Raw genomic sequence first — 15,782 nt, forward strand, 5'->3', positions numbered from 1 at the left:
AAAAGCCATGCACAGACATCATTTAAAAATAATAAAAAATAAAGTAGCCGTTTTTAGGCCTTTAATTAGCGATGCTAACAGGCTTTTAGCAATCATTGCTAACAGGCTTTTAGCTAGCGATGCTAACAGGCTTTAATAGGACGAGCTGTCACGTTACATAAGAAGCTGATCAGAGACAGATTATACTGCATCATTTCCTGCGTCTGTAGCAGCGGCGTGTGGACTAACCATGTGACAGCACACAGAGCTACGTGTTCAGGAATGTCAGTGACAAGAAAAGATTGTTAAAATAAGACAAATAATCAACATATTACAATTTATTACAGGTTTGTCCATATCTTGATATCTATTTGTGGCGGTTTCATGAGTTTGATGTCCTACGTTGTGTCCTACTTGTGGTTATTTACCTGTAGAGGAGTAGAAGACTCGGTTATTTACCTGTAGAGGAGTAGAAGACTCAGTTATTTACCTGTAGAGGAGTAGAAGACTCAGTTATTTACCTGTAGAGGAGTAGAAGACTCAGTTATTACCTGTAGAGGAGTAGAAGACTCAGTTATTTACCTGTAGAGGAGTAGAAGACTCAGTTATTTACCTGTAGAGGAGTAGAAGACTCAGTTATTTACCTGTAGAGGAGTAGAAGACTCAGTTATTTACCTGTAGAGGAGTAGAAGACTCAGTTATTTACCTGTAGAGGAGTAGAAGACTCAGTTATTTACCTGTAGAGGAGTAGAAGACTCAGTTATTTACCTGTAGAGGAGTAGAAGACTCAGTTATTTATCTGTAGAGGAGTAGAAGACTCAGTTATTTACCTGTAGAGGAGTAGAAGACTCAGTTATTTACCTGTAGAGGAGTAGAAGACTCAGTTATTTACCTGTAGAGGAGTAGAAGACTCAGTTATTTACCTGTAGAGGAGTAGAAGACTCAGTTATTTACCTGTAGAGGAGTAGAAGACTCAGTTATTTACCTGTAGAGGAGTAGAAGACTCAGTTATTTACCTGTAGAGGAGTGGAAGACTCAGTTATTTACCTGTAGAGGAGTGGAAGACTCTCTGTCTGGACCTGGACAGCCTGCGAAGCCTTTTAACTGTATGTTTGTTTTCCTGCTTCTTCTCATCTCTGGTTTCCTGCTCCTGTGTCTTGGAAACCTCTAAACAAACCTCAGGCTGCTTTGGATTCTGCTCCGCGCTCAAAAGTCTTGTTTCCAGTGCAGCAGCCGGACTTTCGGTGCTAATTGTGCTGACTGCGACCTGTTCTCTGCCGTCCACTGAATCTCTGCTGCATTCAGCTTCATCTGCATCAAAAAGTTCTGGAGTGAAGAAAACCGTCACGTCGTCGTCGTCGTCTTCTTCTTGATCTGAACATTTGGTTGGAGATGTTGTGGTGTCATTGCACGTAGGAGGTATGATGGGAGGGGTCTCGTCTAACAGATGACACGGTTCTGGTTCTACTTTGGTTTCATTCAAAGAACTTTTTTCGACACAAAGTGACTTCTTTTCTGATTGTAGAGAAAAGTCTTGGTCATCCTTGGACTTTTTTTTGAACAGAGGTTTCTTCAAGAAGGTTCCGATTGGGCTACAGCTGAATATGGGATAGACGGACTGAGGCGGGGCTCTTCGATGAATTCTTGATGGTCGTTCTGCAAAGACAAAGCACAGTTCAGAGGCCTCATTTATAATAGGTCTGTGGCCAGCACCAAAAAATGAATAAATTGTTCAGCCCTCCCCCATGGTAGAACATAACAACTGTAATTTTTTTCTTTTCTTGTGGTCTTTGAAATTTATAGCAGGGGTGTTTTTGAGCACATTTTAGCGATGTATTTTAGTGACGATTTTCACGATTTACCGAAAACACGTAATTATCAAAACAATATATTTCAAAAATGTATTTGATGTCATAGTTGATGTCAAAATGTCCAGTGATGAGACATCTTAAAACTATTTTAGTCCCTTCAAAATATATTTTGGCATCAGATGACAAAGTGACAAATTAAATGTCAAAAATATTTTGCCTTTGCAATTAATGCTGCACAAAATTGTCCATAACATCATCAATAGACACGACAGGGTATTGTTTAAGGTCTTAAAATCATCCCAGTCATTCCAAATTTCGGTTAGTTTTAGTTTTTTTGATTTTGCCAGAAAATTAGGGGCTAATGTTAGTTTAAGGACAATATTCACACAATAATTTGACATTTTTTAAGTTTGGGGAATGGACTGGGATGATTTTAAGACCTACAATAAAACTCTTCCGTGTATATTGACAATGTCATGGACAATCTTGTGCAAAATTATTCCTAAAGTCAAATATTTTGGACTATTATTGTGTTACTTTTTGTCATCTGACGGCCACAATAGATTGAGAAGTGACCCAAATTGTTTTGTTGAAGATGCGTCTCATTGGTATTCAATATGACTTAAACAAATGCATTTGACAATTTTGTGTTTTTGATAAATCGCAACAATCTTCCTGAGGATATGTCACTAAAAAAAACACCTCTGCCACCCATTCCTGTGATTACAAGAATCTGTTTCTTACTTCTTCTATTGCAAACTTTTTGTTCTACCGTGGGGGGGGGAGGGGGTATCTCCCCAAATAAGGCTCTTCTGAGATAAGGATGTTAACCTATGAAACATTGAGTAGAATCAACACAAAGTGAGCGTACTTTAAAAATCTGAAAATGAACTTCATGTTCTGCCCTGGACACGCCCACATTCTGCCATAAATGGTCAAAGGAGCTCATAATTGGTTTTTACATCTAAATGAGCTGCCGACCAATGGGATTCTACCATCATTCGTGGCAGAAGTGACAAAGAAAATTAATTTCAGAATGAACAAGAAGTACAGTATGTGAGTGATGAAGGCCAGAAAAAGGAGGATGTATTTGGTGGTTACAGTAACGGTGTAAATAATGGTGAAAAGAAGTGTCTGCTACAGGACAAACCTGAACCATCACTATTTGTTTCCATTACCCTTAGAAATGTGCAAAATCTAAAAAGTCCAATAAAACACTTGTAATGGAAACGCCTGAATTTCCAAAAAAAAAAAAAAACACTCAAATATTGCAAAAAAGTTTTGACGCTTTCATGAGAAAGATGCGAAAACCTGTAAATGGAAACCCAGCTAGTGTCAAACCTTCACAGCTGAAACTCAGCATTTCGGAAAGTTGTTGGTCGGCACATTCTTACACTACGTTTCTTATAAATCACAACCTTTGCTTGAGAAGCGGCGGACGTAAGCAAGTGTGATAAATGAGGCCCCAGCTGTTTACGGTGAGAACTTTTGCTTGTCATGGAAGCTTAAAGCTGACTTTGGTCAGCAACCCCTACCTGACTACGTGGGGGCTACGCTCAACACGACTCAAACAATAGTCAAAGGTCACAGGGATTTAATTTAAAGCAACAGTCCAACATCTGCTGCAGCTTCAGCGGCACACTGGGGACCTTACAGTAATGAGACAAGCCACTCAACTGATCAGATGTCCTCCCCCTCACCCCACGGCCCCGCTCTGAGAGGGTGGGGGTGGGGGCTCGGCATGTTATGATCCTCACAGACAATAGTCCCCGCTAACGCAATGAGCAAACATGTCACTTTGACAGGAACGAGAACTCTGATACACACCTTTACATGGTGGGTTTATAGACAAAGGCAGTCCCACTGGGGTCGTGCTGGGCTCTGGTAGAATGGGGGGGAAAACAGCTCAGACTAGGCTCGCTTCTCAAAAAGATGGCTGGAACTAGCATTTAGTGGTAAGTTGAGATAGGAACAGGCAACATGTTGGTTTTAGACCATTTTGAGGAGCTGATTCCAAACATCCATGTTCCCAAGATGAATTTCAAGTCCTGTGTCAGGAGAACGTACCTGTTGGTTCAGGTGTAGAACCTCAGACGCAGTGGAGCATCACCCCCTCAATGAACACATCCTTTCACGTAGATTTCATCACAGTCGCTAACCAGATTTGTGCACTTCAATCCTTCGATAATTAATTACAATTATGATGTAATTATACTTGTACTTGGAATGGAAAATAGTAGTAACAGTAATTGAATTCAGATAATTGACTTTGTAAGTGTAATTGGCATGAAAATTAATTTACAATTTAATTAGATGCAAAACTGGGGAACGATGTTACATTTCTATGGCTTACAGATATGTAAATAACGACTATATAAATACGTTTATTATCAACTTTACATACATCTGTCAGTTCTCTCAACAAATATTTTACCATTTTTTAAATAACTGAAATCAAGTGGTAAACTGACATATAAAAGGCCAAAAATATTAATATATATATTTTCATGGAAAATGAAGTCACTGAACATAATAGAGAATGTAATTTCAATTGATTTGAATTGTAATTGCAGTCACCATAATCGTAGTTGTAATTGAACATGGATATTCAAAGGCGTAATTGTAATTGAAAAATGTAATTGACACTGCTTCCAACATGCTGTAGCCTAGACCAACGGAACACTGTTGCCTAGCAACAGCTCAGCTGACCGGAATAGTTTGACCAAAACTATAATTTTAATTAGGGATGTAATGTTAAAGATCGATTCTAAGGTGTCACGGTTCACATCGATACTCTGAAATTGAATCTTTTTTTTTTTTTTTTTACATCAAAGGGCACTATCTATTTAGAATTTGAAATTCAGGACTCACCACCGTGTTTTAAATCAGAAGTGTGGAAGCATTTTAGCTAGAGGTGAGAAAGAAACAACGTGTGAAATATAATTATTTCTTTGATATGAAATTTGTTTTAAATTGTTAAGGCACAAAATACATTTTCAGTTGCACTTTTAAAAAGAAAATGAACTGTTATCTAGTTTTGCATAATTTACTGTAGAGCCAGAATATAAATGAATAAACTTATTCTTCATTTGTATTATTTCTTTATTTAATTCAGTATTTATTTTTAATTAAATTGTATTGTTTTGCATAGTTTATCAAGGGATTCTTTTGACAATGAAAGATAAAAGAAAAGCGTACATTATTTCTGTTTTTTCAAAGGAACATTTTTTTGTATTTTTTAGTCATCAAATAAATCATGAGTTGAGTGAATCATCACATCCCTATTGGTAACACATGAAACACATTTTATGTTCTACACGTTTCCACTACAGTAAACATGGCTGCATTTAAAGCTGGAACACTGTTATCGTGTGTCTTTCTGTCTTAAACTTCATTATCTCACCTGGTGCTTGGTTGTGTTCAGTCTTCATCAGAGAGGGAGAGAAGGACTGAGGGGCGGGGCTTTGAACACAGGATGTGCTGGGTGTTTGAACTTCATGGTTAGTGTGGTGGGATTCAGCGTCCATCATCAGCTGAGAGAAGGAGGACAGGGACTGCATGGCCTCACTGAACGTGTGGTGATGCTTGACCAGCTGACGGACCCACTTAGACAAACCTTACACACACACACACACACACACACACACAGGTCAGAGCTACGGTGGTTAGCTACTGCCATCTACTGGTCATAAATACCTGTGATGTACTTGTTGGGGTTGTTCCTGAAGCGATCGTCCACCAGAATCAGAGCCCCCCAGTCCTTCCTGTGACGGATACACCTGGAAAAGTGAAATATTGAAATATGTTTATAAAAGTCATCACTACAGGTAGACGAGGTGAAAATAGGAGCATAAACGTGTTTTATGACCAAAATGTACAGCAACTAATATAGATATGAAATGTATGTATTTATGCACTGTAACATAATATATAAATATAAACATAGTGGGGAACCACGCTTATTTGGTTAATTTGGATATACAGTATATGCTGATTCAGATAATCAATTGCAAAAGCTAAATCTATTATTTTTTAAACCAAAAATGACGTATTTGAAAAAATAAAACTTGAAATAAATGGAGATAAAATTGAGAGTGTCTTTGATATTTTATATATATATCTTGGGAGTCATAATTGACTATAAATAATCTTAGAGGCAACACTAGCGCTGGGCAATATATCGTGGTTCAAGATATATCAAGTTTTCCATTTTGGAAAATGACAATATCGTCTATATCAGATATATCTATATTTCATTAACTTATTTTTATTTATACAATCACTGTACAAATCACATTATACAAGTATTTCATATTATTCATAGAGTACAGTCAATCAGTGTTCTTTACATTTTGAACATATTTCTGAGATATATAATATTTTGTACAGTTACACAGATTTCTGAGCATGTCTTAACTCACTCACACGTGCTGTCCCTTAGAGGAGAAAAAAACCAAAGTGGCAGATATTGTGCAGCTGTTTGTTTATAAACATGCTTCTGTGGCGTTTTTAATCAGCAAATTTAACCCAGAATTGTTTTTCTGGTCAAACTTCAAGGCTTTAAAAATATTAAGATTTATATCGTATATCGGCAATTTGATAAAAGATAACGAGATATGAATTTTGGTCCATATGGCCCAGCCCTAGGCAACACATAACTTATATAAAGAAAAAATCTCAAAAACACTTGACTTAGTTACAACTCTGATACTGCCATAAATGACATTGTGTAGAACTCTGTGGAACCACTTTTAAAACCATAATAAATGATATTGTTTTATTGCTAAAGAAAAAAAAAGCCGTAGGATTGATAAACAAAGCAGGATATTATGACCACACACAAATCAAAACTTATGAAACGTAAAGAGAATTGTTGATTATAAAATAACAGATAATGTTCAAAGCTTAAATAAATTCCAAAATACTTCTCACTATGACCAACAACTGAATGTTCTCTGGGTTCATTTGTGGAATAATGAAGGTAAAGAAATAAAAACCAATCACACACTAAAAAAAAAAGAAAAAGAAAATGTCACAATGTATTGTAGAGTTATGTGAAGCAGTAGAAATGTATATAAAAGAAAGTACGTGTATATATACATATATATATTTGCATTATTTGAAAAAAAAGGCAACTCAAATGTACTTTGTTGAATTCTTGCATTTATTTTGTATTTATTATTGGAAAAGGAAACCTGAGTGTTATAATTTATGTTAAAGGCATATGAGCATTTTTTTCTTCTGCCTGTTTCAGTCTTGTTATACATTTTTAAATTGTAATTTACGTTTGAATATTTGTTTTGTTAAACTGAAACAAACAAATAAACTGAAAATGAATGTTTCCAAGCTGTAACTGGAGCTCTTTACTTCTGAGTGTGATAATGTCTGTTTATTTGGTCAAACATATTGTGCAGAGATAATCGTTGATATTAAAATTAGTTAAGCATGAAATCATTCATTTGTATTCATGCAGACAAGTTGGGGCCTAGTCTAAGAGTTTCAGGACATGTGTACCTGCCCAGGGCCTGGTTCAGAGCTCTGTAAGCCTGGATTTCATACCAGCGCTGGCCCGGGAGGAGACCTCTGGATTTACACAACTGATCGTTGTACTTCATCTTCAGCTCCACCTGAAAACACAAACACATCATGTATTGATCAGATACTGGTTCATCATCACAGGTAACAGCTTTCCTTCGCTTATATATTTAGAACATGTGTCAAACTCAAGCCCTGGGAACCAAAACCGGCCCTTCAAAGCATCTAACTTGGCAAAAAGGAGAAAATAAAAGTGATAAAGAAAATAAATAGTGGAATAAAGGGGAGAGATTTTTGGGGTCCATCCATAAAGTCAGTAAAATGATGGTCCATTGTTCTATGAATCTGTGATAACCACATTTATTTATTCATCTGAATAATATCCACTGTTATCCAGGAACGATTATTATTATTATAATCATCTTAAAGATGGAAATCCTGGTTTTAATCAGAAATAGGATGGGATGAAAGTGACCAAAATGGTGGTGAAATGGGATTTTAAAAACCACAGAAATTGGTTAAAAGTCGTAAATTAGAGTGGATAAAAACAGACAGAAAAAAATAATGGTGTTTCAAAGTGTCAATCTTGGAACAATTAGTTTAAACTGGCAAATAATGGCCATGACAAGTGGTGGAAAAGTGGTAGAAAGGTTTTATAAGTGCTGAAAATGTCTTAAAAGTGGAAAAAAATGTGCAGAAAAGGCATTAAAATGTGATGTTTACTAGGGTAGGGTTGGGGGTAGGTTAGGGTAGGCATGTCTAGTTGTTTACTAGTGTAGGGTTAGGGGTAGGTTAGGGTAGGCGTGATGTGTCTAGTTGTTTACTAGTGTAGGGTTGGGGTAGGTTAGGGTAGGCGTGATGTGTCTAGTTGTTTACTAGTGTAGGGTTAGGGGTAGGGTAGGCGTGATGTGTCTAGTTGTTTACTAGTGCAGGGTTGGGGTAGGTTAGGGTAGGCGTGACGTGTCTCTAGTTGTTTACTAGTGTAGGGTTAGGGGTAGGTTAGGGTAGGCGTGATGTGTCTAGTTGTTTACTAGTGCAGGGTTAGGGGTAGGTTAGGGTAGGCGTGATGTGTCTAGTTGTTTACTAGTGTAGGGTTAGGGGTAGGGTAGGTGTGACGTGTCTAGTTGTTTACTAGTGTAGGGTTAGGGGTAGGTTAGGGTAGGCGTGACGTGTCTCTAGTTGTTTACTAGTGTAGGGTTAGGGGTAGGTTAGGGTAGGCGTGATGTGTCTAGTTGTTTACTAGTGCAGGGTTAGGGGTAGGTTAGGTGTGACGTGTCTCTAGTTGTTTACTAGTGTAGGGTTAGGGGTAGGGTAGGTGTGACGTGTCTAGTTGTTTACTAGTGTAGGGTTAGGGGTAGGTTAGGGTAGGTGTGACGTGTCTAGTTGTTTACTAGTGTAGGGTTAGGGGTAGGTTAGGTGTGACGTGTCTAGTTGTTTACTAGTGTAGGGTTAGGGGTAGGTTAGGTGTGACGTGTCTCTAGTTTACTAGTGCAGGGTTAGGGGTAGGTTAGGTGTGACGTGTCTCTAGTTGTTTACTAGTGTAGGGTTAGGGGTAGGTTAGGTGTGACGTGTCTCTAGTTGTTTACTAGTGTAGGGTTAGGGGTAGGTTAGGTGTGACGTGTCTCTAGTTGTTTACTAGTGTAGGGTTAGGGGTAGGTTAGGTGTAACGTGTCTCTAGTTGTTTACTAGTGTAGGGTTAGGGGTAGGTTAGGTGTGACGTGTCTCTAGTTTACTAGTGTAGGGTTAGGGGTAGGTTAGGTGTGACGTGTCTCTAGTTGTTTACTAGTGTAGGGTTAGGGGTAGGTTAGGTGTAACGTGTCTCTAGTTGTTTACTAGTGCAGGGTTAGGGGTAGGTTAGGTGTGACGTGTCTCTAGTTGTTTACTAGTGTAGGGTTAGGGGTAGGTTAGGTGTAACGTGTCTCTAGTTGTTTACTAGTGTAGGGTTAGGGGTAGGTTAGGTGTGACGTGTCTAGTTGTTTACTAGTGTAGGGTTAGGGGTAGGTTAGGTGTGACGTGTCTCTAGTTGTTTACTAGTGTAGGGTTAGGGGTAGGTTAGGTGTGACGTGTCTCTAGTTGTTTACTAGTGTAGGGTTAGGGGTAGGTTAGGTGTAACGTGTCTCTAGTTGTTTACTAGTGTAGGGTTAGGGGTAGGTTAGGTGTGACGTGTCTCTAGTTGTTTACTAGTGTAGGGTTAGGGGTAGGTTAGGTGTGACGTGTCTAGTTGTTTACTAGTGTAGGGTTAGGGGTAGGTTAGGTGTGACGTGTCTCTAGTTGTTTACTAGTGCAGGGTTAGGGGTAGGTTAGGTGTGACGTGTCTAGTTGTTTACTAGTGTAGGGTTAGGGGTAGGTTAGGTGTGACGTGTCTCTAGTTGTTTACTAGTGTAGGGTTAGGGGTAGGTTAGGTGTGACGTGTCTCTAGTTTACTAGTGTAGGGTTAGGGGTAGGTTAGGTGTAACGTGTCTCTAGTTGTTTACTAGTGTAGGGTTAGGGGTAGGTTAGGTGTGACGTGTCTCTAGTTGTTTACTAGTGTAGGGTTAGGGGTAGGTTAGGTGTAACGTGTCTCTAGTTGTTTACTAGTGTAGGGTTAGGGGTAGGTTAGGTGTGACGTGTCTCTAGTTGTTTACTAGTGCAGGGTTAGGTGTAGGTTAGGGTAGGCGTGACGTGTGGAGGGGGCACAGGACAGGCTGCTCCTTCCATGGCTCCATGTTTAGTGGCTCAGGGCAAACACAGACCTGTCACATGTAGTTAGAGCTGAGCTCAGCCTGACCCTGGTTGGCATCTGTCACGTGCACGCTAAACTTTTCACCTGTCAATTCTGAAAGGTTAGTCAGCGCTGGAATCTGAGGCGACAGATGCTTCACCTCACCCGGGCTGCCTCTTCTTCTTCCTCCTCCTCATCCTCACCACTTCACTCTGTTTTCTAAGTTCAGACATTCCATTTACTAACCTCTACTAACCTAACAAACATCAGGGGCCAAATACAGAGCAGTTTATTTTAAGTGGGCCACAGATTATAGACGGGAAAATTAGTAAATTAATCATAGATGTGCTCTAGTTTGCATTTCCACTAATAAATAAATTATAAAACATGTAACGCACTGTTAATAACACAATAAGTACCATATCAAACCCTGAAGGATCTTCATTTTCAATGTATTTGATTTTGTGATCCATTTTATGTAATTTTGGAATGGATGCATAAAAGTGTTTCTTTTCACCATATTTCATAATTATTTTCACCAATATAACCACATTCGCCATTTGTCATGTCCATTATTTGCCAGTTTATACTAATTGTTCCAATATTGAACACTTTAACACTTTTTGTCCATTTTTGCCCACTCAAATTTGTAACTTTTAACCAATTTTTGTGGTTTTTAAATCCCATTTCACCACCTTTTCCACCATTTTTGGTCTTCGAACCCATTTTATTTGTGATTAAAACAAAGATTTCCATCTTTAAGGTGATTATAATATAATAGTTAACTTCCTGGAAAACAATGGATATTATTCAGATGAATAAAAAAATGTGGTTATCACAGATAACTGGCTCGGGCATCTGTTTCGGATGCCTCCTGGTCGCCTCCCTCGGGAGGTGTTTCAGGCATGTCCTATTGGGAAGAGGCCTCGTGGGAGCCCCAGGACATGCTGGAGGGACTATGTCTCTGAGCTGGCCTGGTGTCGCCTCGGGGTCCCCCCAGAACGGCTGGAAGAGGTGTGCGTGAATCGGGAGGTCTGGGCATCTCTGCTGAGACTGCTGCCTCCGTGACCCAGCCCCGGATAAAGCGGAAAAAGATGGATGGATGGATGGTTATCACAGATTCATAGAACAATTGAAGAAGGCTGAACAATTAACCTTAATCGCATTGATAGAGGTTTTCACTGCAATAACGTAATGCTGGAGGTTTTTTCTTCCATCTCCATCATATTAGTGATATATACGTCCACCAATCAGAATCGCCGAGAACCGCCAATCAGAGATGGTTACAGGACAAACGGTTGTATGCGCTACAGCGAGTCTTAGTGCGCTAACGACTACACTCAGGCCCTAAAAAATACGTGTTAACGGAATCAAACAATGAAAACAGAATCTACTGTTGAATGCGGAAATGGATAGAATTCCGTTTAAACGCCGTCACCGTGAGGGAAAGGATGTTTTTTTATGCGGAAATGTCCTCCACACTCTCATCCTGGACACTTCAAACACCACCTAAACACCATCAAACCTGGCAAAAAACTACGCAAATCATCACCTACTCCTGAATCAGAGCCACCAGTGCACGCTTAACTTTAATGTCTCTGTAAAACTCTATACATTTCTCATGTAGCGCTGCTGCGCTGCGTGAAAACATGACTCAGCATTAATCAGCTTCACCTGCTCAGAGCATTTAAACATCTCATCAGAGCTACAGAAGATCTGTGGATAAAGTTGTTCTGTTGTTGTTGACGAGACCATCAATACGAGGAATTGTAGAGTCTGAAACATCGTAGATTATTGATCATTTCTACTTTAAAATATTCTACCCCCTAGTGGTGAAAAAACACTTCTTACATGTGATGTGTTGCACATTTATTTTTGTTTAATCATTACAGTCTGGAATGATGTCATCAGGATCATTTAAATTAGGTTAATTTAAATTAAGTTGATCAAAACTTAATCAATAAATCTGATCAGATTCAGTAAATCATTGATCTCTGAGGAAGAATATGGTGACATTAATGCTGTTGTCATACATCTTTATATGACATGAAAAATAAAAAATGAGCAGTCAGAATAATCCATGTCATTACAACTTATATCTACCTTTAAATTGTATCTTACTCATTATTTTAAATTACATTTTTATTTTTGACATACATTTTGTTTCCTCACAGAAGTTAAAAACAAATTTTCTGAAAAAATGTATTTTCTAAAAAAAAAAAAAAAGGAAATTAAAAAAATTTGAAGTAGAAAACAGAATTTGGAAAACAAAAAATAACACGCATATGCATTTAAATGTACAAAATATTTTTAAAAATCGTAAATCAAATCGAAACCACAACATCGCCAAGAAAAATCGCAATTAGGTTTTTTGTCAAAATCGTGCAGGCCAACAATGGACCATCATTTTACTGACTTTATGGATGGACCCCAAAAATCTCTCCCCTTTATTCCCCCTTATAGATGGTCCTGTCTCCACATGACTGTTCTTCAATGTTCATGTCTGTGTTCAACCACCTTCAACTACAGTGGGGGTCCCCGCTCTCTGGGACCTTAATTTTGGGGGTTGCGGCCTGAACAGGTTGAGAACCACTGGTGCATCAGAAAAGCCAGTTTGATTGTTTGTGGTTTTTTTTAGAAGAAACCAAAGCAATTGTGGGAATTGTACTATGTGTGCTACATGCTACCTAGATTAGCTTGAGACGTTTTGCCAACACATGAGACACCGACCGCTCCAGTTAAAGAATCCACTACACATGCCTGGAGCCAGCAGTGTCATCTAAATCTAATCACAGTTCATCTCAGTGTTCAAGCCATCACGTACCAGCTCCGTAGCATGACATCTTCCGATCTAATATGACAGGTTGCATATGTGAAAAAGCCAACCCTGGCTGCTAGCGAAACTCCTAAATGTGCAAGAAAAAGCACCAGCTAGAAGGGATTGGTTCAAATGTCAGGAGATCAGTGGCTCTGCTCCGCCTCGTCCTCCACACTAACCTGTTTAACCCCAAATACATATATTTGACTAGTAGGCATGATTCACAGCTGAGCGCATCAGTTTGAGCTGCACTGTGTGTGTGTCACAGTGTGTGTGTGTGTGTGTGTGCGCGCGCCCCTGGCAGTCAGGGACATCTTGTGCCTGTCACTGAAATTTCGCAGCGCCTCGTCTGCCACATGTGGCGAGGCTGACAGCTGAGTGGCTCTCCTTCACCACGCTGTGTGTGCGCGTCCCCACACCGTTAATGCCATCAGACACTGATATATGTTCATGGGTGAACTCACATTAGGACAACTAGCCTCTGATTCTGACATTCATCCAGGCAGAGCTTTGTTAAACTAATACGTTATTATGGAAATTAAGAGCCATAAACTAGGCCCGATTCTCAAAGAGGTGAATGTTAGGAGCGTTTGGAGGTGAAAGAGTGGAACCAAGCATAAATGGTCAATATGTGTATATACAGTATGCTGATTCAGAATGTTGATCTTCCCAAGCTGTAAAAACAGCAGATTTTGTACAATCTTTAGCATTTTACAAACAGGTAATATTCAATCTCAATCTCAATCTTTATTTGTATTGTGCCAAATCATAACCAATGGTATCTCAAGACACTTTACAGTAGAGCAGTCTTAAGGACGGACTCTTCATTTTATGGATACACACATATGCATATATACGTATATACACATACATATGTATCCCACACCCAACATGGCGGCAAGGAAAACCTTCTGTTAAGCAGCAGGAACCTTGTGTGGATCCCATTCCTATGATGAACAGCCATCCACGTTATGCTGTGTTGGGTGTGTGCAGAGGAAAGGGTGGAGACAGAGTTGTTGAGACTCTGTAACTCCACACTGAGGATCCCACGGACCTGCAAGACAAAAGCCAGAAGGAGAACAGGAGCAAACACACAAGGGAAGAAGCAGACATAGAGGGAGTGTTCGAGAGAGGAATGGGACCCTCTCCGGTCCCTCTCTAACCTAAATGACCTCTCTCTTAACGCCCTCTCCAACCTCTCTCCAACCGAGCGTGCCAGACCCCCCCGGCAGTCTATGCCTATTGCATCTTAACTATGAGCTATGAGCTGGTTCCTAACTAAAAGCTTTACCAAAGAGGAATGTTTTGAGCCTAACCTTAAAGGTAGAGAGGGTGTCTGCCCCCCGAACCGTGGTTGGTAGATGGTTCCAGAGAAGTGGGGCCTGATAACTGAAAGCTCTTCCTCCTATACTACTTTTAGAGATGAATGGAACAACGAGTAGTCCAGCATTTAGAGAGCGTAGTGTTCTGGGGGGATTGTATGGCACTACAAGCTCCTTGAGATAGACTGGTGCCTGTCCATTTAGGGCTTTATAAGTGAGAAGAAGAATCTTGAATTCTATTCTATATTTTATGGGAAGCCAATGCAGAGAGGCTAATACAGGAGTAATGTGATCTCTTCTCCTAGTTTTAGTCAGTACACGTGCTGCAGCATTTTGAACCAGCTGAAGTGTCTTAAGCGACTTGCTCGGGCAGCCTGCTAAAAGAGAATTACAATAATCCAGTCTAGAGGTAACAAAAGCATGGACTAGCTTTTCGGCGTCGCCCGGAGACAGGATAGATCTGATTTTAGCAATGTTATGGAGATGAAAGAAGACAGTTCTTGAAGTTTGTTTTGTGAGAGTTGAAGGATAAGTCCTGATCAAATAGAACCCCAAGGTTTCTAACAGTTGTGCTTCGTGCCAGAGTAATGCCATCTAGGGCAGTTAGGCTAGCATAAGTTTCTCTAAGGTGTCGTGGGCCCAGTACAATGACCTCAGTCTTGTCTGAGTTAAGAAGAAGAAAATTTTGGTCCATCCAGGCCCTAATGTCCTTTACTAAGATCTAATAAAACCAGCACTGAGAGTCGTCCTTCATCTGAAGCCCAGAGTAGATCATTAGTTACTTTAACTAAAGCAGTCTCTGTGCTGTGTTGAGCTCTAAAACCTGACTGGAAGTCCTCGAACAGGCTGTTGTTTTGAAGGAAGTCACAGAGCTGAGCCGTCACAACTTTCTCAAGAATCTTTGAAATAAAAGGAAGATTAGATATAGGCCTGTAGTTTGCTAAAGTGCTGGAATCAAGAGTAGGTTTTTCGAGAAGGGGTTTGATTACAGCTACTTTAAAGGACTGTGGCACGTAGCCTATTGATAGGGATATATTTATTGTCTCCAACAAAGATGGGCAGACCAGGGGAATAACTTCTTTAAACAGCTTAGTTGGGATCAGATCTGAAAGGCAGGTCGATGGTTTGGAGGATGAAATAATAGAGTTAAGTTCCTGAAGTCCTATATGTGTGAAACAGTTTAGGTTAGGCCTATTTACATTTAATGGTACAGCAGGCCCAGGTGAAGGCAGGGAGTGGCTAATTTTATCTCTAATCTTATGAATTTTATCGTTAAAAAATGTCATAAAGTCCTCACAGCTGAGGGCTAGAGGAATCATGGGCTCAATAGAGCTCTGACTTTGTGTTAGCCTGGCTACAGTGCTGAAAAGGTACCTCGGAGTTTGTTATTTTGTCAAATTTTAGTGAAAACTATTAGGGATGTCCTTAAAGTTACATTACATTAGAGTAAAAACTCTGGAGCACATACATGCCACAATGACACATATTGTGCAAAGATAATCATTGATGATGATAATATTTAATACCTAATAGTTCATGCAGACAAGTTGTTCACTGGTATATCTGTTTTTTACAACCACACAGTGATGTACATCGTAGCTGAGTTTTCCTACATT

General features: G+C 39.5%; 1 protein-coding gene across 1 annotated transcript in view; it reads right to left on the reverse strand.

Moving 5' to 3' along the window:
* Positions 1-1,174: 1,174 nt before the first annotated feature.
* brip1 (BRCA1 interacting helicase 1) overlaps positions 1,175-15,782 on the reverse strand; it is a gene marked incomplete at its 3' end in the record, with an annotated part of 84,864 nt that continues 70,256 nt past the window's right edge. The window contains exons 16-19 of the mRNA XM_028463822.1: positions 7,305-7,417; positions 5,487-5,569; positions 5,194-5,406; positions 1,175-1,635 (exon numbers count right to left, since the gene is read on the reverse strand). Of these exons, the coding sequence (XP_028319623.1) occupies positions 1,175-1,635; positions 5,194-5,406; positions 5,487-5,569; positions 7,305-7,417 (870 nt within the window). The remainder of the gene's footprint in view (positions 1,636-5,193; positions 5,407-5,486; positions 5,570-7,304; positions 7,418-15,782) is intronic.

The sequence above is a fragment of the Gouania willdenowi genome, chromosome 13 (genome assembly GCF_900634775.1).
Source record: "Gouania willdenowi chromosome 13, fGouWil2.1, whole genome shotgun sequence".
Classification (NCBI taxonomy): Eukaryota; Metazoa; Chordata; class Actinopteri; order Blenniiformes; family Gobiesocidae; genus Gouania; species Gouania willdenowi.